The sequence below is a fragment of the Pipistrellus hanaki genome (assembly GCF_964339955.1).
Source record: "Pipistrellus hanaki genome assembly, chromosome: 2".
NCBI lineage: Eukaryota > Metazoa > Chordata > Mammalia > Chiroptera > Vespertilionidae > Pipistrellus > Pipistrellus hanaki.
Window position 1 is genome coordinate 168,640,856 of NC_140504.1, and position 24,559 is coordinate 168,665,414.

Sequence of the window (24,559 nt, forward strand, 5' to 3'; positions counted from 1 at the left end):
GGGTTGCAGGTTCAATCCCAAGTAGGAGGCAGCCAATTAATGATTCTCTCTCATCACTGATGTTTCTTTGTCTCTCTCCCTCTCCCTTCCTCTCTGAAATTAATAAGAATATATTAAAAAATAAAAGTTAAAATGGTAAATCTTATGTATTATACCATACACAAATAAGTTAAACAGAGTTAATACTGACTCAGTAATTTGGCCTGCCTCTCGGTCCCTCCCCCCCAGCCATCAGGCTCTGATTGCCACATGGCAAATGAGGAACCGAGGTGGGTGGCCATGGGGGCAGAACTGGCAAGCAGCCTAACAGGCAACCTCTTGGTCCCTCCCCCGGCCCGCAGGCTTCGATCACCAAATGGCAAACAAGGAACTGGGGTGGACGGCAGGAAATGCAGGAGGTGCCAGACCAAGGCCCACACCCAGCTGATTGCCCCATAACACACAGGATAACCTGCGGCGGGGGAAGAGCTGGCAAGTGGGCGGGACCAGCTGATCTCTTGGTCCCTCCCCCACCTGGCCATCAGGCTCCCATTGCCCAATGGCAAACTGGGAACCCAGGTTGGGGGGGGGGGGGGGTGTGCCCCTGAGGCTGGCTGTGGGCAGCCAGGGAAAATGGCCCTGATCGCAGGCTAGACCTAGGGACTGTACCTGCACATGATTTCATGCGCTGGGCCTCTAGTTCATTAATAAAGTCCAAACTCTTTATAATGTCCTAAAAGACCCTTTATCTCCAATTCTTGTGTACTTTTCAGATACAACTTTTGCACTTTCCCCTCAATTCACTGTTCTAGTCACACTGAAGTCTCACATTTATATCACGCATTTTTTTCCACCCAAAGTCCAAATCTCTCAATTAAATCACATGCATTCTCAACTCAAGTTTCTGACACAAACAAATTACCACTTTATCTGTATTACGCCAATCTAACTAGAAGCTTTCCTGAGGTCTGGGGTTGTGATGGGGAGAGAGGGAGAGAAGAGTTCTTTTTTGGTTGGTATTTTTGGTTTTACATTGTAAACACATGCTTGTCACATAATAAAAACTCAATACATGCATGTTTTATAAATAAATCAGCAATATATTACCAGGACTATTTAAAGAGTATGAGAGGAGGAGGGAGGGAATAGGGAAAGAGGGGAGGGAGGAAACATACTGACTATATTGACTACAGGAGTCACTAAATGTATATTTGCACAAACTTTTTACCTACTATAATAAATGCAAAGTTATTTTTTTTTTAGCTTAAAGAGCCACATTATTAATGTTCTTCTAAATTTCAAAGTGGTTAAAATAAAAATGGAGTAATTTAAAGAATGTTAATATAGGACCCCCCCCCCCCCAAAAAAAAAGACTTGTGGGATAATCTAATTTGTACTTACTCAAATCATCTGATATGTCTTCAATTCCTGATGTACTATCATCAGAATCACCAGTATTATCTGTAGATGTTTGCTGCTTCTGAGATCGTGGTGAGTTTTCCGGAGCAGATTTTTCTCCCTCTACATCAACATTCACCTTTTCAAGAGAAGTACAAGAGCTTGGAATTTTTTTTCCAATCTGCTGTAATTCTGTTTGCCTTATGTTTTCTTTCAACTGTGAACTGGGTGCCTTCTCTGCTTCTGCTGGTGAACTAGGAACTTTTTCTGATTTCATCTGAGAACTAGGTGCTTTTTCTTTCTTTTGTGAACTAAGTGCCTTTTCTGCTATTGCTGCCTGTGAACTGGCTGTCTTTTCCGTTTTCACTAGTGAATTAGGTGACTTTGTCAATTTTTCTGCTTTTGCCTGTAAACTGGATGCTTTTTCTACTTTTGCCTGAGAAACAGGTACCTTTTCTGTCCTCACAGGTGAATTAGGTGACTTTTTTGCTTTGCAATGACTTTGATCTCGAAGGACTAACCCCAAATCTTTGGGGCCTGGAATACTGGCAACATTTACTTTACATGATTTAATGTCTGTCTTTTCTATACAAATATCATTTTGCTTATTTTTTTTACTACTATTCCTATTTGGGGAGCTGATTCCAATTTCTTTTATGGTCTTATCATTTCTGGTTTTCAAAGTTTGATTGGTGATAACTTTAACTGTTTTGTTTTCTTCAGAAAGAGCCCAAGCATTCTTCTTTGGTTCATGATTTTCATTTTTAGAGGTCTTAGACTCTTCCATTATTTGAAAAGCTGCTTCTTTCCAATTGTGATATTGTAAAATAGCAGATATCCAGCAGTTTGAATTGCTTCAAATCCAGTTTAGACAAGCAACCAATCTGTTGAATTAGAAACAAAAGACCTGTTATTTAAAATGCAAAACTCACTTTGTAATTTTGATGAGACATTAAAAACTTTTAAAATTTGTTCTCAAACTGTAATAATAGTAAAAAAAAATGTTTAAGCTCTGAAAACTATATGAGAAAGAATTAAACCCACTTAGTAAATAACAGCCAAATGCTCATAAAGGAGGTTCTAATGTAATTATGGCAATCAGTCTCAAAACAAGGGAATTTTAGAAATAAAACATTATTACTCAAAAGAATTTCAACTAAAAGGAAAATGATTGTAATGTACCACGGTTAATAGAAAAGAGAATAAACAAAGAAAATACAAGAATCTCAATCTATATACAACATAGGAAATCTATACTAATAAATGGGTAATATGCTAATTAGACCAGATATCTTCCAGACAAAGCCATGGTGGTGGGGCCAAGGTAGAGGCAATTAGGGGAGAGCAGTTCGGGCTATCAGGCCAGTAGGGGAGAGCAGTTAGGGGGATCAGGCAGGCAGGCAGAGGTGGTTAGGGGCAATCAGGCAGGCAGGCAGAGATGGTTAGGGGCAATCAGGTAGGCAGGCAAAGGTGGTTAGGGGAGACCAGGCAGGAAGGTAGAGTTGTTAGGAGCAATCAGGCAGGCAGGCAGATGAGCGGTTAGGAGCCAGCAGTCCCAGATAGCAAGAGGTATGTCCGACTGTCGGTGTAGGCCTGATCCTGCAGGCATGGGGCCTAAACTGGCAGTCGGACATCCCCCAAGGGGTCCCATATTCAAGACAGTGCAAGCCGGACTGAGGGACACACACTCCCATGCACGAATTTCGTGCACTGGGTCTCTAATCAGTTTATAAAGCCTAAGTGGTAAGATCTTGTCCACATGTCTTTTCTATTAAAATGCTACATACTTGACTCTCTAAACATGGGGATAAAATTTCAAGATATTTTCTCCACCTCTGAAGTATAAAGAACTTTAAATTCTTAAAGGTAAAAAAAAAAAAAAAAAAAAAAAAATTAAACCTATATAAACTCAGAGTTAAAAAGTGACAGTAAAATTTTGTATATTATAATGATGGTGTATGTCAGTATACATTTGTCAAAATGCATAGGATATATTCCACTAAGAGTGAGACCCAATATAAACTATGGACTTTGGGTAATAATTATGTGTTACTGTATATTGCTGGCTGTAACAAATGTACTACTCTGTTGCAGGGATGTTGACAGTGGGGAAGCTATACTTTGGAGAGAAAGGGAGTATTAAAGGTATGCTGTACTTTCTGTTCAGTTTTGCTGTGAAAGAAAAAGTGCTCTAAAAAATGTTTTTATAAAAGCATGATAGTAAGAAGACTAATATCAAAGTCCTGTATTTTGTTCTAAAATATAATAGAGACAATTTTGCATTTACCAGAGAATATAAACTTATATACTAATTAAAAGACTGCATTTTGTTAAAATATTCCAATATTGGAACTATCTTGTATACTATATCATATGGAAATCAGGATTTTTGCTGTTCACTTTGCACTTTATGCCTTAAATTCAGACCTATGCCTCTAAACAAAGATTAACAACCTAAGCAAAAATTGAAGTCAGCAATAACAAACTGCATGTATAGCACTTTTGATTTTACTTGGTTAATTTATTAAATTACATATTTGGGCAACAGAATACCTCTAATAATATAAGTATACATGATATAAACACAAAAATATTACCTAAAATAAAAAGCTCAGAACACAGGTCGTTTAGTCCCAATTACCTATATTTATGCCAAAGCATATTTCAAAAATAAATAAATAAATAAATAATATACTTAACTAGTTATCTTCACTGAAACATCTATTTGACTTGGACCCAGTTTTTACAATTCCTACTTGTAATATAGTTCCCTACATTCTCTGTCTTAATCTGTCTAGATTAATCATCCTTTATTTTTTTTTAAAACTTACTAGTTTACCTAAACTATTTTATCAAGTAAAATTTAAGGCAAAACCATACTAGATTTCACCATTAATTTTTTGTTGAACTAACATTATTTTCCTATAAAAAGCTATAGCACTTTTATACAATAAATAACCTGGGTTTTGAACATTTGAATTTATTTAATTAATACATTTTCTTTCATTACTTTTTAAATTTTTATTTATTGATTTTTAAAGAGAAAGGGAAGAAGGGAGAGAGGTTGGGGGAGGGAGTGAAAGAGAGAGAAATGTCAATTTGTTATTCCACCTATTTATGCAATCACTGGTTGATCCTTTTACACTCCCCAAGCAGCGACCGACACTGCAATCTTGATATTAGCAGGAGGAAACTAACCAACTGAGCAACCCTGCCAGGGCTCTTTCATTATTTTTGATAAGCTGTTTTATTGTCTGTCAAACAGTTGTCAAATACATATATATATATATATATATATATATATATATACACACACACACACACACACACACACACACACATATATATGTATATATATATATATATTTTTTTTTAAAGAAGTTGTAATTCTTTTTTTAAAAAATATATTTTTTATTGATTTTTACAGAGAGGAAGGGAGAGGGATAGAAAGTTAGAAACATCGATGAGAGAAAAACATCAATCAGCTGCCTCCTGCACGCTCCCTACTGGGGATGTGCCCGCAACCAACATACATGCCCTTGACCAGAATCGAACCTGGGACCTTTCAGTCCGCAGGCCGATTCTCTATCGGATAGAGAGTATCCACTGAGTCAAACCAGTTTCGGCAATTTTTTTTTAAAATATATTTTATTGATTTTTTACAGAGAGGAAGGGGGAGGGATAGAGAGTTAGAAACATCGATGTAAGAGAAACATTGATTAGCTGCCTCCTGCACAACCCCTACCGGGATGTGCTTGCAACCAAGGTACATGCCTTGACCGGAATCGAACCTGAGACCGACCCTTCAGTTCACAGGCCGACGCTCTGTCCTCTGAGCTATGCCTAAATTCTTATAGAAATTGCTGCAGGTTCCTAATTAAAAAAAAGGTACTATTTCTGAAAGATTAGTTTTACCTAATACAATAAATGAAATTTTAAATTTCTAATACTATTCTATAATAAAGGCTCTTTAATAATTTTATAGCTGTCTTACTGACAAAGACCATAAATAATAAAGATTTACTACAGCAACACTGATCCACAATTCTGTTTAATAAATCTTTATGGACACTACAGCGGGGAGGATAGGGAGATATGGGGGAGATAAAGAGATCAACCGAAGGACTTGTATGCATGCATATAAGCAAAACCAATGGACGAAAAACTCTGGGGAGGGCATGTATGGGGGGGTGAGGCAATGGAAAGATATGTACACATATAATACCTTAATAAAAATAAAAAATCTTTATTGGACACACTATAACTCCACTCAATAAAAAGAAAACTTTACATATCAAGATTACATATATAAATAAAAGCTACAAAGGTTTTAAAAAATTAACATATACTTAATATAAGTAAATGCTAGTAAGGAATACAAGATTCAGAAAATTGCCAGGTTTCATTTTAAGGGAATAATTTGTTTCATGTAACTAAAGTTACATTTACATTTTTAATAGGAAAAATGTGTTATTAAAAAGAAACCAAATTATATATTTATTTTCTAATCTTCCCCACCTTTTCTTATAAGAGTAGCAAATGCCCTATTGCCTCAAAAAGAAGTGTGATAACTTTATAGCAAAAACTTCTATACCCTGGTGAGGTAGCTTAGTTGGTTAGAGCATCATCCAATATACCAAGGTTGTAGGTTTGATGCCCCATCAGGGCACATACAGGAATAAACCAATGAATGCATAAGTATAACAACAAACCTCTCTCTCTCTCTTCTCTCTTTCTCTCCCTCTCCCAAGAAATTTTTAAAGACACTTCTGAATTCTATAATTGTAAGGTAATATGCTAATTAGACCAGGTGGACCAAACATCTTCCAGATGTCCAACTTCCTTCCAGACAAAGCCACTGTGGCAGGGGCTGAGGCAGAGACGGTTAGGGGTGATTAGGCTGGTGGGGGAGCAAGCAGTTAGGGGATGATCAGGCCGGCAGGGGAGGACTGTTAGGGGTGAACAGGCCAGCAGGGGAGGACGGTTGAGGGTTAGATTAAGCTGGTGCAGGGGAGCAAGCAGTTAGGGGGCGATCAGACCAGCAGGGGAGGCAGTGATGATGTCCAATTACTGGGAGTGATGAGCAGCAATCCGACATCCCTTGAGGGGTCCCAGATTGGAAAGTGCAGACTGGGCTGAAGGACACCACCTCTGTGCATGAATTTCATGCACCGGGCCTCTAGTCCTATATAATACAAGGCTATTATGCAAATTGTCCCCTTGAAAGTTTGACCGTCTGGGAGTTTCACTGCTTGCTGGAATGTGTGCTGACCACCAGAGGGCGGTGTGGAATGAAGGAAGGTTCTGACCAGCAGCCGCAGTCGGGGGAAGGAAGGCTCCAATCACCAGCCAGGCCTAGGGATCCTACCCGTGCACGATTTTCGAGCACCAGGCCTCTAGTGTATTTAGAAAACTACCAAGCTTTCAGGAACATACAATAGCACGCATGATGATGAATTTAGCATATGAACTGGGAATGTAAAATGATGTTACATTTGTGTACCAAGTAGAGTTTAGACTTTACGATAGAGAAGCCATACATCCTATGCAATAAAAGCCTAATATGCTAAGTGTCTGGTTGTGTGGTTGACTATTTAATAGAGGAGTAATATTCTAATAATATGCTAAGGCTTGCTATGACATAACTGCTTGCTATGACATGCACTGACCACCAGGGGGCAGATGTTCCACAAGAAAGTTACTTGGTGCTGGGGTCGGGCCAATCGGGACTGAGTGAGATGGGCCAGACACACCCTGGAGCCTTTCCACAGTCCCTTCCAGGCTGGCCAACCTCCCACATCCTTCCCTGGCCCCAATCATGTACTGGTGGGGTCCCTTGGCCTGGCCTGCGCCCACTTGCAATCTGGGACCCCTTGGGACTGTTGGAGAGCCAGTTTTGGCCCAATGGCAGAATGACCAGTTGCTATGACGCACTCTGTCCATGAGGGGACAGACGCTCAATGCAGGAGCTGCCACCTGGTAGTCAGTGTGCTCCCACAGAGGGAGCGCCGCTCAGCCAGAAGCTGGGCTCATGGCTGGCAAGCACAGCAGTGGTGGTGGGAGCCTCTTCTGCCTCCACAGCCGCACTAAGGATGTCAGGCTGCCCGCTTAGGCCCATTCCCCGTGGCACCATCCGCTGGACATCCCCCAAGGACTCCTGGACTGTGAGAGAGCACAGGCTGGGCTGAAGGCCACCCCTCCCCTCTGCCCGAGTGCACGGATTTCATACACTGGGCCTCTAGTTTATTTATAAGCAGAAGAGTGGCATAACTTGTTTTAGGTTAACTTCAGTAAAACAGGAGCACAGAGTGAAGAAAAGGAGATGAGTTAGTAAAGTAAATGACAGTAATTACCAATAATAGTAAAAAGCATTAGGAGGTTATTTAGGGCCTTATCACAAGCAATTTTGATGAAGTTGGGGAGAGGGAGAAGCTGTATTAAAGTAATGGGTTGCTTTCCAGAAGGACCTTTCAGACTCTTCAGTATGCTAATGAGCATGATAAATCTGACAGATATAACTTACAGCATTTGACTAAAGGAGCCTCTTTTGCCAAGACTACCTATTAATACACATCTGAAAGAACTGCAAGGAATATAGGTTTTATAACAATGTACTATGAAACAGAGAAAAGCAGAGGGCAGCACAGGGCTTAAGACAGAGTAAAACAACAGCAAATGAGAGGAGCAGGAAAGAAATCTAAAACACTGCCAAGCTGAGATAAGAACCTAACTAAACATAAAACACAGTTTACTAGGTTATACAATTTGCAGATATTTAAATTCATACTAAGCAGGAAATTGACAATGAATATTTCAACAGGGTAAAGAAACACAACAGTAATGATACTGGTTGGGGGAAGGATGAAGCCAAAGAGAGACGACATATAGAGGATTAAGAATAAATCAGAAAGCTAAAGAAACAAGAAAAATGCTCATATAGATATTTAGGAGATTTTGATCAAAAGTAGAACCATTTTCAAACCATGAGTAGGTATGTCCAGAAAAGTAGACTGGAATAACACTGCAATATAAAAATTAAGAAAAAATAAAGTTAAGGTGCCAGATGAGGTTCAAATGTTATGCTCCCAACTGCCCAACATGATGTCAAGAATTACACCAAAGTATCAGTGAGTCAAGAGGCATGACTTACAGATTCCGAGACTAAACAAACAGCATTAGATATAGACAGCAGGGAATCGGTTTTTAAAAATCGAAGGAATTTCACCTCAGCCAATGCAGTTCAATGGTTGACCCAAGAGGCCAGGGTTTGAGTCCTGGTCATGCCGGCGATGGCCAATCAACGAGTCTCTCTCATTACTGATGTTTCTCTCTCTAAAACCAGTAAATACATGTATTTTAAAAAGGAACTTTACAGAATAGAGGAATAAACAGACAATATGTAGAAAAATAAGGGTCTGGTTTCCTGGCCTTGATGAAACAGGTGTGAGGAAAATAAGGTACATCCCTGAGAAGATTTAGAGTGGTTCTCAACCTTGTTTCTATTCCAATGCCTCTTTATATTTATATGTAAATATAAAGAGGGTTGCCGAGGCCGGTTTGGCTCAGTGGTAGAGGATCGGTCTGCGGACTGAAAGGTCCCAGGTTTGATTCCGGTCAAGGGCATGTACCTTGGTTGCAGGTACATCCCCAGTAGGGGGTGTGCAAGAGGCAGCTGGTCGATGTTTCTCTCTCATCGACGTTTCTAGCTCTCTCTCTCTCCCTTTCTCTCTGTAAGAAATCAATAAAATATATTTTTAAAAATAAATAAAGAGGGTTAACTGTGAGTGGTTTATAACCTCCCCAAAATATAAAGAGGAACACAAGAATGAGGGGAGGGAGGATATCTGGTGAGTGGTTTATCAGGCTTTATGGCGTGAGTATGAAATGCCTCCCTAAGGAAGTACCTACAAAAATCACTGGTTGAAAACTGGCACTGCCACAGAAAGCTTAAGTACAAGTTCCAAATACAAACAAGATACTGTCACATAACAATACAAGCTCCTACATAAGCTCTTATAAATATTTCAGTTTAAAAATTTTTTCTTATGATTCAGCATCAGCTAACATATATCTAATGTTCATTTATTTTATGGATCTGCAAAGCTAACAGTCTTCCATTTTATATACTACTAGTGGCCCAGTGCACAAAATTCGTGGGGGGGGGGGGGGTGTCCCTCAGCCCAGCCTGCATCCTCTCCAATCTGGGACCCCTCAAGGGATGTCTGACTTTTTAGGCCCAATCCTACTGGTATTGGGCCTAAACAGGCAGTCGGACATCCCTCTCACAATCCAGGGCTGCTGGCTCCTAACTGCTCGCCTGCCTGCTTTCCTGATTGCCCCTAACCGCTTCTGCCTGCCAGCCTGATTACCCCTAACTACTCCCCTGCCAGCCTGATTGATGCATAACTGCTCTCCTGCCAGGCTGGTCACCGCTAACTGCCCTCCCCTGCAGGCCTGGGTCTCTTCCCAACTGCCCTTCCCTACAGGCCCAGTTGCCCCAACTTCCCTCCTCTGCCTGCCTGGTTACCCCTAACTGCCCTCTCCTGCAGGCTTGATTGCCCCCAACTGCCCTCCCCTGCAGGCCTGGTCTCTCCCAACTGCCCTACCCTGCTGGTCATCTTGTGGAAGCCATCTTGTGTCCACATGGGGGTAGCCATCTTATGTTGGAGTGATGATCAATTTGTATATTACTCTTTTATTAGATAGGATAGAGGCCTTGTGCATGGGTGGGGGCCGGACGGTTTGCCCCGAAGGGTGACCCGGATCAGGGTGGGGGTTCCCTTGGGGCATGGGGCGGCCTGGGTGAGGGGTCTGTGGTAGCTCGCAGGCCAGCAATGTCCCCAGCAACCCAAGCAGAGGCCCTGGTATCTGGGATTTATTTATCTTCTATAATTGAAACTTTGTAGCCTTAAACAGAGGCCAGGGTAGGGTAGGAAGCTTGGCTTCCTCCATTGTGGGGGGGGAGGGGAAGAGAAATGATCCAAGCCTCCTGCTCTCTCCAGCTCCGTGGCTGCCACCATTTTTATTGGGATTTGTCTTCTATAATGGAAACTTTGTTGCCTTGAGTGGAGGCCAGGGCCAACCAAGGCAGTGGGGGAAGCTTGGCTTCCTCCGTCGCCAGGGACAACCCAAGCCTCCTGCTCTCTGGGTGACCACAGCCATCTTGGTGGGTTAATTTGCATACTCGCTCCTTATTGGATGGTGGGCGTGGCTTGTTGATATAGCAGAGGTACAGTCAATTTGCATGTTTCTCTTTTATTAATGTAGCCTAGAGACCTGGTGCATGAATTCGTGCACCAGTGGGGTCCCTCGGCCTGGCCTGCGGGATCAGGTCAAAACCAGCTCTCCAACATACCCCAAGGGGTCCTGGAATGCGAGAGGGCACAGGCCAGGCCAAGGGACCCCACTGGTGCGCGATTGGGACTGGGGAGGTTGGCCAGCCTGGGAGGGACCACGGGAAGGCTCCAGGGTGTATCCAGCCCATCTTGCTCAGTTCCAATCGGCTGTATCCCAGCAGCAAGTTAACTTACTAGTCAGAATATCTGCCCCCTGGTGGTCAGTGCATGTCATAGTGAGCAGTTGAGCTGCCTTAGCATATCATTAGCATATTACACTTTGGTCGAATGGCAGACCAGATGACTGGTCACTTAGCATATTAGGCTTTTATTATAATAGGATTGAGGTACCTGAGTTTATGACTTACCTAAAATGACACAAATGGGACTGGTTTATGACTAATAAGAAACAAGAGTCCCAATTTTTGGTCCTAGAGCATGTCTCAGCCTAAACCAGTGGTTTTTAAACTTTTTGATCTAAGGATATCTATCCTCTTAAAAATTACCCAGAATCCAAAGAACTTTTGTGTGTGTTATAGTTATTGAGGAGATTTATGTCATTAGATTTTAAAACGGTGAATTTTTCAAACACAAGAATATATTAACTTATTCTGAGTCCAGTATTACCATAATACCAAAACCAGACAAGACATCACAAAAAATTATAGATTAATGTCTCCTATGAATATAAATGTAAAAATCCTCAACAAAATACTAACCAACCAAATCCAGCAACAAAAGGATTATATGCCAGGAATAAGGGATTGGTTAAACATATGAAAATCAATTGATGATGTGCCAAAACCGATTTGGCTCAGTGGATAGAGCCTCGGCCTGCGAACTGAAGGGTCCCAGGTTCAATTCCGGTCAAGGGCATGTACCTTGGTTGCGGGCACATCCCCAGTAGGGGGTGTGCAGGAGGCAACTGATCGATGTTTCTCTCTCATCGATGTTTCCAGCTTTCTATCCCTCTCTCTTCCTCTCTGTGAAAAACCAATAAAATATATTAAAAAAAAAGAAAAAAAGAAAATCAATTGATGTAATACATCATGTTAATAGAATAAAAAACAAAAATCACAGTCATTCCAATAAACCAAAAAAAGCATTTGATAAAAAATACTCAACAAACTAGGAATAGAAAGTAAACCTTCTCAGACTGACAAAGGGTATCTAATAAGAAAAACCCACAAGTTTATTTCACCATTAAGGTGAAAGATTAAATGTTTTCTCTTCTGCCGAAACCGGTTTAGCTCAATGGATAGAGCGTCGGCTTGGGGACTGAAAGGTCCCGGGTTCAATTCCGGTCAAGGGCATGTACCTTGGTTGCGGGCATATCCCCAGTAGGGGGTGTGCAAGAGGCAGCTAATCGATGACTCTCTCTCATCGATGTTTCTAACTCTCTATCTCTCTCCCTTCCTCTCTGTACAAAATCAAAAAATATATATATTTTTAAAAATAATAGTAATTTAAATGTTTTCCCTTCTAAGGGCAGAAACAAGACAGATGTCTACTGTTTTCACTTTTATTCAACACTAGAGACCTGATGCATGAAAGTTCATGCAAGAGTAGGCCTTTCTTCCCCCAGCTGCTGGCAATGGCTTCCCTCTGGCCTCGGGACTCAGGCTTCCTCCCTCCAGCCACTGGCAGGCACATGGGACTCGGCCTGCTTCCCTCCGGCTACCAGCAAGCACCGGGATCAGGGCTGCTTCCCACCAGACCCAGCTTTATTCGGAAGGACATCTGGAATGACTCCCGGAAGGACATCCATTCTAATTAGCATATTATCCTTTTATTATCATAGATTGTACTAACCAGGAAAAAAATTTTTTTTGCAGAAATTGACAAACATCCTAAATGTTTGTTCATATCAAATGGAAAGGTACTCTAAATCAGCAGTTGCCAACTGGTAGTCCGCAGACCACTGGTGGTCCCTGAGGTCCGAAAGGTTGGTGACCACTGCTCTAAATAGCCAGGATAATATTGCAAAAGAACAAAACTGGAGGACTCACACTCGGATTTCAAAAATTACTACAAAGCTACAGTAAACAAGCCTGTCATAAGGCTAGATACAGAGTTCAATGGAAAATCCAGAATCAATTGAGAATCCAGAAATAAAAAGCCATTTATGGTCAAATGATTTTCAACAAAGATGCCAAAACCATTCAACAGGAAAAGAATAGTCTTGTCAATAAATAGTATTGGGTCAACTGGATAGCCTCATGAAAAAAAATAAAGTTGAGCCCTGGTTGGGTGGCTCAGTTGGATGAAGCATCATCCCTTATACCAGTGGTCGGCAAACTGGCTCGCGAGCCACATGCGGCTCTTTGGCCCCTTGAGTGTGGCTCTTCCACAAAATGCCACGGCCTGGGCAAGTCTATTTTGAAGAAGTGGCATTAAAAGAAGTTTAAGTTTAAAAAGTTTGGCTCTCTTGCTGAAGATGATTTGGCTCAGTGGTAGAGCGTCAGTCTGCGGACTGAAAGGTCCCAGGTTCGATTCCAGTCAAGGGCATGTATCTTGGTTGCGGGCACATCCCCGGTAAGGGGTGTGCAAGAGGCAGCTGGCTGATGTCTCTCTCATCGACGTTTCTAGCTCTCTATCTCTCTCCCTTCCTCTCTGTTAAAAATCAATAAAATATATATATTTTTAAAATTGGCTCTCAAAAGAAATTTTTTGTACTGTTGTACTGTTGATATTTGGCTCTGTTAACTAATGAGTTTGCCAACCACTGCCTTATAACGAAAGGTTGTCAGTTCAATTCTTGGGCAAGTACAGAAGGCAACCAATTGATGTTTCCCTCTCTCAAATCAATAAAAACAGATCCTCGGGTGGTTTTTTTTTTAAAAGAATGAAGTTGGGTCTCTACCTTATACCACATACAAAAATCAACTCAAAATGGATAAAAGAACTAGATGTGAAAGCTATAATATAACCCTGGCAATTGTGGTTCAATTGGTTGGGCATTGTTCTGTGCACTGAAAGGTGCACAGTTTGATTCTTGGTCAGGGCACACGCATGGGTTGCTGGCTCGATTCCTAGTAGAGGGCATGCAGGAGACAGCCAATTGATGTTGGGATGAATCTGATGATCAATTTGGGAGTATTGTCATCTTAATATAAAGTTTTTCAACCCATAAATATGAATTACTTTTTCTATTTTTAATTCTTTTAAATAAGACTTCACCTACTTTAACAATGTTTTGTAGTTTTCACTGCAAGTCTTACACTTTTGTTAAATTTATCGCTAAGTTGCTGGAGCTGAGTAGCAGACCCTGAGCAACAGATGAATGGATTACTCCGACACAACTGTTAACTGTGAAAGAGAGGGCTAAGGGGCTGCCTGGCTAAAGGAACCAGAGCCTTGATTGCCTGCCTTGTTAGCCTTTTATTGTACCAGCAGTTTGAGATAAAGTTTATCTTTTAGGTACAATCAGTAGCATAAGTAATCTTGGGAGGACACATGTGTTTGTAGTGTCTTTTAAACAAGTTCCTTGAATACATTATGCTAAATTGAATAAGCCATTCAGAAAAAAGACAAGTATTGTATGATGTTAATTATATATAGAGTAGTCAGATTTATATAGATAGAAAGTAGAATGGTGGTTGCTAGGGGTTGAAAGGAGAAGGAAATGAGGAGTTAATGCCTAATGGGTAGAGTTCTGGGTGGGAAAAATGAAAAAATCCTGAAGATGGATGATGGTGGTGATTGCACAAAAATGTGAATGTACTAGATGCCCTTGAATGTACACTTAAAGATGGTTAACCCTGGCTGGCGTGACTCAGCGATTGAGCATCAGCCTATGAACCAGGAAGTCACAGTCGGGGCACATGCCTGGGCTGCAAGCTCGGTCCCCAGTGTGGGGCAAGCAAGAGGCCGCCCATTAATGATTCTCCTTCATCACGGACGTTTCTATCTCTCTCCCTCTCTGAAATGAATAAAAATATCTTTTAAAAATGAATAAAATGGTAAATTCTATTATATATTTTTACAACTTTTTTTTAAAAAATAAATTTTATTTATTTATTTTTTATATTTCGTTGATTTTTTACAGAGAGGAAGAGAGAGGGACAGATAGTTAGAAACATCGATGAGAGAGAATCATCGATCAGCTGCCTCCCGCACAGCCCCCACTGGAGATGTGCCCACAACCAATGTACATGCCCTTGACCGGAATCGAACCCGGGACCCCCCCTGTCCCCAAGCCGACGCTCTGTCCACTGAGCCAAACCAGTTTCGGCTATTTTTTACAACTTTTTAAATGAAAAAAACCCACATAATGGAAGGACAGTTTTGCAAATCACATACCTAATAAGGATCTAGTAGCATTCAAAATATATAAAAAACTCTTACAACTCAACAATAAAAAGACAACCCAAATTTTTAAATGGGCAAAGGAAGGTGAATAAACATGTCTCTAAGATACACAAATGATGCCATGGCCTGTGTGGCTCAGTTGTTTGGGTGTAGTCCCTTGCACCAAAAGGCTGCAGGTTGGATTCCCAGTCAAGGCATATGCCCAGGGTGATGTTTGCTCTCACTTCAATCTTTCTTTCTCTCTCTCCCTCTCCCTTCTTCTCTTCTCTAAAAAAAATCAATTTTAAAAAATCTTTAAAACTAAAAAGATACACAAATAGGAATATGAAGAGGTATTCAATATCATTAGTCATTAGGAAAAAGCAAATCAAAATCACAATACAATACCCACTTCACCTGCTGGGAGAGCTATAATTTTTGTTAATCCTCACCCAAGGATATTTTTCCAGTGATTTTTTTAGAGTGGAAGTGAGGGAGCAGGGAGAAAAGAGAAACATGGATGTGAGAGATATCAATTGGTTGACTCCAGCACATGCCCCAACTGGGCCAGGGATGGAACTGGCTACCCAGATATGTGCCCTTGACCTGATTGAAAATCAAATCCCCAACCCTGCAGTGCGCGGGCTGTCGCTCTCACTGCTGAAACAGCCAGGGCAGGATGACTAAAATTTAAAAGATGAATAATAACAAGTGTTGGTAAAGATATGGATAAATTAGAACCCTCATACATTACTAGACGGAATAGAAACTGGTTCAGCAGCCCTAACTGATTTGGCGCCTGTGGACTAAAGGGTCCTATTCCGGTCAAGGGCATGTAACGTGGTTGTGGGCACATCCCCAGTAGGGGCTGTGCTGGAGAAAGATGATTGATGTTTCTCTGTCGATGTTTCTAGCTCTCTCTCCCTCTCCCTTCCTCTCCGTAAAAAAAATAAAATAAAATAATAAAATAAAATAAAAATTAATAAAATATATATTTTTAAAAAGTGCAGCAAACTCTTGGAAATAGTTTGACAGGTCGTCATAAGGGAAAACATAAATTTATCAAAACACCCATCAATTCCACTCCTGGGTATATACTCAAGAGAAATGAAAGCATAAATTTACACAATTACTTTTACATGAATATTCATAGCAACAATACTCATAACAGCTAGAGTGGAAACAACTCAAATGTTTATCAAATGGTGAATAGAATAAGCAAAATGTGCTATCTCTAATAGAATACATTCCATAGAATGTAATATTATCTTCTATATATATATGTGTGTGTATATATATAAAAAAAAAGGCTAAACAACAGTCTGTCCATCTGACCAACCAGCCAGTACATATGATGCTCATTGGCAGTACATATGCAGCCACTGAGCCAGGCTAAAAGAGTGAGTTTTATGGTATTATAGATTATATCTCAAAGAAAAAGAGACAGAAAGCATACATTATTACACTTTCCATTAGCAACCAAAGCAATGTTTTTATATATTGTGTAGGCATTACTCTACATTCCAGATGAGAGGTGAGGGGAAAAGGCAAACATTGTCTTATTATTATTACTACAAAAACAGTTGTGACTCAGAGACCACCCTCTAAAAAGTCCCCAAACATAGTTTGAATACCACTGGCCTAAATTAAGCACAAGATTGGAGCTTAAACATGTAATAACTGATCAATTTTAATGATAATTATTTAAATTACAATGTATAGCTTAGACTGATAAAAATGCAGTCAGGTTTCATTATGTACAATTTAATTCTACTTTAAATTCTTAAAAATATTTTTAATCTTTGTTAAAAATTTGAAAAATATTTTTGACAATCCATGTGATTAAAATTGAGGTACAACACAGTATAGTGACTAAGAGCTATGATTCTAGAATCAGAAACCTGGAATTCCAATTCAAACTAGCTTTGAGATCTTGTCCAAGGTCCTAAGCTATTCTACCCCTCCTTTCCTCACTTGTAAATAAAGATAACATTAAAAAGGTTTTGTGAGGACTGAGTTAAAGCTTCTAAGATCTTTAGAAAGAAACTAGAGGCCCAGTGCACAAAATTTGTGCACTTAGGAAAGGGGTGTCCCTCATCCTGGCCTGTGCCCTCTTGTAGTCCAGGAGCCCTCAGGGGACGTCCCGCTGACACCTTAGGCCCACTCCCTGCCATAATCCCAGCTTCTGGCTGAGCAGCACTCCCCCTATGGGAGTGCACTGACTACCAGGGCCAGTTCCTGTATTGAGCATCTGCCCCCCTGGTGGTCAGTGTGCATCATAGCAACTGGTCGTTCTGCTGTTGGGTCGATATGCATTTTAATTTTTTATTATATAGGACTAGAGACCCGGTGCACGAAATGTGTGCAGGGGGAGGGAGGGTAGAGTTGTCCCTCAGCCCAGCCTGCACTCTTTCCAATCTGGGACCCCTCAAGGGCAGTCCGACATCCCTCTCACAATCCAGGACTGCTGGCTCCCAACCGCTCACCTGCCTGCCTGCCTGATTGCCTGTAATTGCTTTGCCTGCCAGCCTGATCACCCCTTAACCACTCCCCTGCCAGCCTGATCGATGCCTAACTGCTCCCCTGCCATCCCAACTGGCCCTAACTGCCCTCCCCTGTCAGCCTTGTCACCCCTAACTGTCCTCCCCTGGTTGCCCCCAACTGTCCTCCCCTGTAGGCCTGGTCACCTCCAACTGTCCTCTTCTGCCAGCCTGGTCAATCCTACTGCTTTCTAGTAACCCAGACCAAGGAGTGAAAAAACTTCCTGAGTAACTATAACAAGCTGATTTCTCCCAAAGGCATTATCATCTCAAAAGAACCTTGTAAGATATTAAACATTCTTAGACAGTAAGATTTGAATTCAGTATTCTCAAAAAAAAAAAAAAAAAAAAGTCTGGAACACAGTAACTAGAGAGAAGAGAGGAGAGTGACATGGAAAAGATGGCATGACTATCCACTGAAAAGAGGTAAAAGCTGTTGATAAGGAAGCCAAAGAGAAAGAAATAGTAAACTTAGGAGTCATAATACATATCTCTGATAACAGCTCAACCATTATCTCACTTAATAATCTAAAAAATAAAAATCTATACACCTTAATTTAACATACACAATAACTTGCACAATCTGACTGCTACTTCTAACCATTTCTCTCAACTGCTCTATCCATAAATCCTCAATTCCTGACACAATGAATTTCTCACTTTTTCCTATACACCAAACCCCATAACAACTTATCTTTGCATATATTATTCCTTACCTCCTAAATGATTGTCAGTCTATCCCCTTCTTCACCAGCAAACTCCTATTCATCCCTCAAATGTCTTCCCTCTGAACTTACATTATCTAGGGCAGTGATCTTCAACCAGTGCAGGCACACTAGTATACTGCAAGAATTTTTAAAACGTGCAATACCTGACTATTTATTTAGTGGCACTGACCTGTTTTCCCTTAGATTAGCAAATAAAAAAAAATGGTAACAGCCAACACAGCCATCCAGTGTGGATGAATCAAAATTATACCTTTTTTTTTGTCAGAACAGAAAAAAATATATTTTTTGATGTGATGCAGAATTTTACTAATTAGTTTATGTGTACTATGAGATTTTTTTAAAAGGCTGAAAATTGCTGATGTAAGGTGTTGTGATTTATCTGTATTTATGTAGATTGAGTTTTCTGAAAGGAGACACTGTCTTTAATAATTCTGTATTTCTACAGCTTAGCAGCATCTAGCATGAAATATAAATGAAATGCAAGTTTGATGAAATGAATAATTAAATGAATGAATGAGCAACCTTAAATAGTTTCTCCTACAAAATTAAGAAAATACTTGATACATATTGAGAAATAACTTATATAATTGTAAGAGCACACAGAGCTGCTTTGAATCTAACACTATGCTCTTCAGCAAATTACTTAACCTCTAAGTCAGACATTCATCATCTACAAAATAGGTTTCAAAGAGTTGTTACAATGAGCAAGTGAAAAAAACCAAAAACCTAAATGTCTAATAGTGCCTGGAACAAAACATGTTAGTTCCCTTTTCTCTCTCCTATTAACTCACAGGATAATTATGGACATTCAATGAGATAATTTGATATGGAAACTGTAACATCATACAAATTAAAGCTCTCCTTTAAGGGGGGGGGGGGGGGATCTAAATTGTTCATCTTTGCATTTATATACCTTTTCTTATTTTTGAATTCTAAGAAACACGTGGAAACATTATGTTGGTTTTTTAACATTTCCCCAAATTACGCAATTATCTAGGATCCTAAAATTAAAACTTAGTTTAGTGTAAACAATCCTAATTTGTCTAAAATTAAGAACAATATCTACACATTCAGCTTTAATCTACAATGTCCTTTTCCCTTGTCTGTTTTAGATCTTTCTAGAACTGTTCTTTTTTTAAGAACATAAATCTACAGTAATGATTCCAACTAAATTCTGTATCATTATTTTATAAATTCAAGCAATTTTCGTTTACTTTAGGAAGTAATACATCTCACTGAATTGTTATAGCAAAGTGATCTGGATTTTTTTTAAGGATAAACAAAATTTAATGGTAAGTCTTGCTTTAATCGTTCCCTGAAACTAGAAATGGTCTGTAGAAAACAAATTCAAAGACTTATCTCTACCCACAGAGATTTTACCTTCTATAAAGAACACAATTTATGGTGCTCATTACACATGTCAAGGTTAACTTTGAGGTCAAAAAAAGTCCTCTACTGTTATTAAAATAAATCTGCTCTGAGAATACAAATTATCTTTAAATAGCTTTTTTATTAAACAGAGATATTTAAAATTACTATTACAAATTTTTATTTTTAAAGGTCTAAAATTATAATGTAGACACTGTATTGTCCTAGCTAACTTATCTAAAAATAAATGTACTTCTAGGTGTGATTTAGAATTTACAAAATTGAACTAAATTTTAGTGCATGTTAACGACTTGTTATCTGTATTACTAACAACTTAACCTAATTCAATGAAAAGACTATTCTATTATTTCAAAGAAACTTTAATTTTTCATTTTCCACACTAGTCAAATGAAAAACTGCAAACAGCAGGAAATTTCATCTAAATGAGAAAAAAATAGCTTTTATTTTAAATATATTTTAAAGCATAAATGACTTAAAATTCCCCAAAGTATATGGGTTTTTTTGTTTGTTTGTTTATTTGTTTATTGGTTTGAGAGAAAGGGAAACACTGATTTGTTATTCCACTTATTTATGCTTTCATTGGTTGCTTCCTGTATGTGTCCTGACTGAGGATAGAACCCGGAAACTAACCAACTCCACTATCTGGCCAGGGCTCCCAAGTATATGGGGTTTTTTTTAAAGCCCTCGTTAAATTTTGTTTACAAAAGCATTACAGCACACTAAACACTAGTGACTTCATTATCTTACATTATGATACATTTCTAAATGAATCAACATTTCACAATTTTACAAGTTGTGACTAATCAATACTAGGATGCAGTGTAGTGCAGCAATTTCTAAGGAGATACACAAGAGTTCTGCGTCTAAAGAAAACTTTGGCACACCACTGACTCACATACAAAATATGCTGACTGATACTAACCCCCCAAAAAAGTCAACTTTAAAAAAAAAAAAAACTCTCACAATTCGCCACCTTCGTTTGGCATCCTATCTAAATTATAATATCCGATTGGGGTCATCCAATTTTATCAGCTAAACAGTTCTCATCACTTTAAAAACAGAAAACAGGATAGGTTCTGTTTCACCCAGGGTTACCCATCTACTACAAGACGTGAAGGGGGGAGGGGGAAGGGGGTGGTCTTTGGAAACAAAAGGGAACGCGATCCACTCCAGCTAATTAATTGCTGGATGCCAACCACACACAACTCTAATTGCACGTCAGGACATTAAGAAGTTTACGAGAAATGAGTGCAAAACGTCAACACATATTCAAATGAAGAAACGTGTTCTATACCGACACTTAAAGATCTCGTGCAAGGTACAACAATTCCTCTGATGAAAGATTTGCTGATTTTTAAAAAAATAAATAAATAAATCGTATGCAAAGAAAGTGTTTCATCCACGTTAACGTAACAGTAAAATTCACCCCATTCAGGGACGACCTGCAATCCCCCGACAATGTGGCTTCTTTCAGATCGAAACAGCTCATTCTTTTGCAACCCCGGTAGGTTAGTTACCAAAGGGACCTGGACCCGCTCGTGGGGGCGTGCAATGCGCTCGCCGAGGGCTGTTTACAAATAAGAATCTCGCCGTTTCCCACGTCAAACGCGTTCATCGCCACCGTTCCACGGGGGGCGGAGGGAGAAAGGAGGGAGAAAGGAGGCGGGCGAGCCAGAAACGAAACCCAGAGACACCTCTGCCTTCTCCTGCCGGGAGCGAGCCCGGAGCAAACATGCATGATGTTATGCGCGCGTGTGTGTGTGTGTGTGTATTTGTTCTAGATGCGCGTCTCCCAGCGGAGGCGAGAGAAAAGGGAATCGTCCTGGGCTCCTCCGGGAAACGCTCACGCCGATTCCGTTAACCCCACACCCGCCTCCCGGTTTGGGCCAGAGGTTTCGGCCCGGGGCGCTCGGTCGGTAGGAATTCGGCCCCCAAGCGCCCCAAGGTCCCCCTCAGGCCGCCCAGGCCGCCAGGCCGCCGCCCCACCTCCCCCGCGCCGGCCTCCCCCCGCCCCCGCCCCCGGGGCGCCCGGAGCCCGTTCGGGCGCAGAAAGGAGCGTCAGGGGCCCGGGGAGCGGCGCGGGGCCGGCCGCCCACACCTGCGGGCGCCGCGGCACCTGAGGGCGAGCGGGGGCGGCCGGCCTGCCCGCCCCGGCGGCCGCGCACACCCCCTCGGCGCCCCGGCTCCGCCGCGGGGCCCGTACCTGCGAGCTACAGGCGCGCGCGGCGCCTCCTCATCGCAGGGCCTCCCGCTCCCGCTCCGCCGCCCGCCGCGGTGCCGCCGCCGCTGCAGCCCTCGCCGCCGCCGCCGCCGCCGCTGGAGGCCGGGACACGACGAGCTCAGGACTCCAGCGCCATGTCCGCCGCGCCGCGAACTGCATTGTGGGGGGGAGGGGAGGGGAGGGAGGGAGGGAAAGAGGAGGACCCGCTGGAGGGGGTGAAGGGAGGGGGCCGCGGAGGGAGAGGCGGGGAGGGGGAGGGGAGAGAGACGGAACCCCAATGGCCTCCTGCCCCGGGGTGGGATAGGAGATCCACGCCGGGTTTTTGTGTTTTTTTGGGGGGCGGGGGGAAGAAGTGGGGGGCCTGCAGATGAGAGGCAGGGGGATGCGTCCCGGGGCGCCCCCTCCCTCGGTGCCGGGGCCCCCCGCGCACCTGTGGGCCCGGGGCGGGCGGGGAGCGCCGGCGGGAGGGCCGCGCTCGGGGCCGGAGCGGCGGCGGGAAACAATGGGAAGGAGGCGGCGCACTCACCTCACGCCGCCGAGGCCGGGCCGGGCTGGGCGCGGGAAGGCGGCTGCCCGGGAGGAGGGGGCCGGGCTCCGCGCCGGGGGAGGGTCGCGGTCACCGGGGGTTCGCGGGGGGGGGGGGGGGGGGAGGCGGGGCCTGGGGGCGGGGGTCCGAGGCCTGGCTCCCGCCGCGGCCGCGCTGGGGGGCGGCGCGAGGGGCGGGGGGCGCGGGCTCAGGTCTGGCTCCCCGGCTGCGGGCGGGCCGCCCTGCCGTGACCCCCAAGCCGCCTCCGCGCCTCGTCCAGAGAGTGTCCCCAACACACACACACACACACACACACACACACACACATCAGAGAGTGTCCCCAACACACACACACACCCCAACACACACACACACATCAGAGAGTGTCCCCAACACACACACACACACACACACACACACACACACACACCCGGGAAGGAAACCGGCCGGGGGCGTGCACTCCCAGCCTGGCTCGCCCACCGCCCCGCCCGCGCCTTCGCGGACCCCGGCGCCCTGCGCGGCCCGCTGAGCCGCAGTGAATGGGGAGCTGGACTGGGAGACCCCGAATTCGCCTTGGCCACCAGCACACCAAAGCTGGAGCTATTGCTTCCTAAAAGACATTCCGAAGTTAAGGAGTTGGGCAGAGACATTCGGGCATCGCCCCGGGGGGAAAGGTTTTCGTTTCACGTGGGTTTGGAATCAACTACCATCCATAGGCCGCCTTTCCTCTCTGCCTTGTTTTTATTTTTATTTTTTTAATACATTTTATTGATTTTTTTTTTTTTTTTTTTTTTTTGAGAGAAAGGGAGCGGGATAGAGAGTTAGAAACATCGATCAGCCGCCTCCTGCACACTCCCCACTAGGGATGTGCCCGCAACCAAGGTACATGCCCTTGACCAGAATCAAACCCGGGACCTTTTCAGTCCTCAGGCCGACGCTCTATCCACTGAGCCAAACCGGTTAAGACTACCTGCCTTATTTTTAATATGTTAGCTCCCTCCACATAGTTATTTAAAGTCAAAATTCAAAAGAACTGTGTTTTGGTAAGTCTCAAGCTCCCACCCCCTCGCCAGCCTTGGAGATTATTCAACCGACCTCCGGCCACAAAGCTGGACAATTCACACAACTAGGATCCTTACATTTGACAAATGCTGGGCAGGAAAATGATATGATAAGGATTCGGGGCTGGGGGAGCGCTGGAGCATGCTAAGCCTTAAGTATTTACAAGATAACGCCAGAGAAGGACATTTACTCTCTGCGTAGTCCATCTACTTCCCACTATACCCCAGAACTGGATACCTTGTGTGTTTGTTTATGCCCATATGAATGGGAAGCTTAGTGAGAAGGGACCAAGAATTGCCCACTAGCCCTAACCGGTTTGGCTCAGTAGATAGAGCATCTGCCTGCAGACTGAAGGGTCCTAGGTTCAATTCCGGTCAAGGGCATGTACCTTGGTTGCAGTAGCGGGTGTGCAAGAGGCAGCTGGTCAATGTTTCTCTCACATCAATGTTTCTAACTCTCTAGCCTTCTTTCCTCTCTGTAAAAAAGTCAATAAAATATATTTTTTTAAAAAGAATTACCCACTAAGTGCTAAGCATTTTAAAAGGTATTTCACGTATTTCATTTAATGCTCATCACAACCCCATGAAGTCAGAACTATTCCTATTTACAAATGAGAAAACTAGAGTTCTAAGCTTAAGTGCATATTACTCCAACCTGTCTGATGCCACAGGGCCCCAGTGTAGTGAGTGCATAGAGTAGTGTATTTCAAGTCAGAAGAGTCCTGCCTGGCAGCAGCACTTATTAGCTGCATGACTTTGTTTAAAGGGAAAAAATCCACAGAAGAACAACAGAACACAAAAGTTAAAACCTATAGAGACATTAAGATAATACCAACATGCCCTTCACCTTAGTGAGTGATATCAGTGTCCTTGGAGCAAGCTCAGTTGAATAAAATTTCCTGATTACTTAAGAACGAAGCATTGAATTAGGTGCCCTCTTTATTAGAAAGGATGTGTGTGTGTGTGTGTGTGTGTGTATGTGTATATATGTAAATATATTTGTATTCCTTATAAAACCTACATGTGGAGCTGAAAATTTTAGCAATTATAATCTTATCACAACAAAGTATGTAGAGAGCAAGTATTAGTTCT

At 42.3% G+C, this 24,559-nt stretch overlaps 1 protein-coding gene across 14 annotated transcripts in view; it reads right to left on the reverse strand.

Annotated features, from left to right (window-relative positions):
• Window positions 1-22,046, reverse strand: part of TUT4 (terminal uridylyl transferase 4) — a 95,285-nt gene extending 73,239 nt beyond the window's left edge. For all 14 annotated transcript variants that reach the window (XR_014794014.1, XM_084872857.1, XM_084872861.1 and 11 more), the window contains exons 1-2: window positions 21,863-22,046; window positions 1,381-2,261 (exon numbers count right to left, since the gene is read on the reverse strand). Coding sequence is in view for 13 of the 14 variants with exons in the window: in XM_084872857.1 (XP_084728983.1) it covers window positions 1,381-2,164 (784 nt within the window). In the remaining variant the exon portion in view is untranslated. The remainder of the gene's footprint in view (window positions 1-1,380; window positions 2,262-21,862) is intronic.
• Between the last annotated feature and the right edge of the window lie 2,513 nt (window positions 22,047-24,559).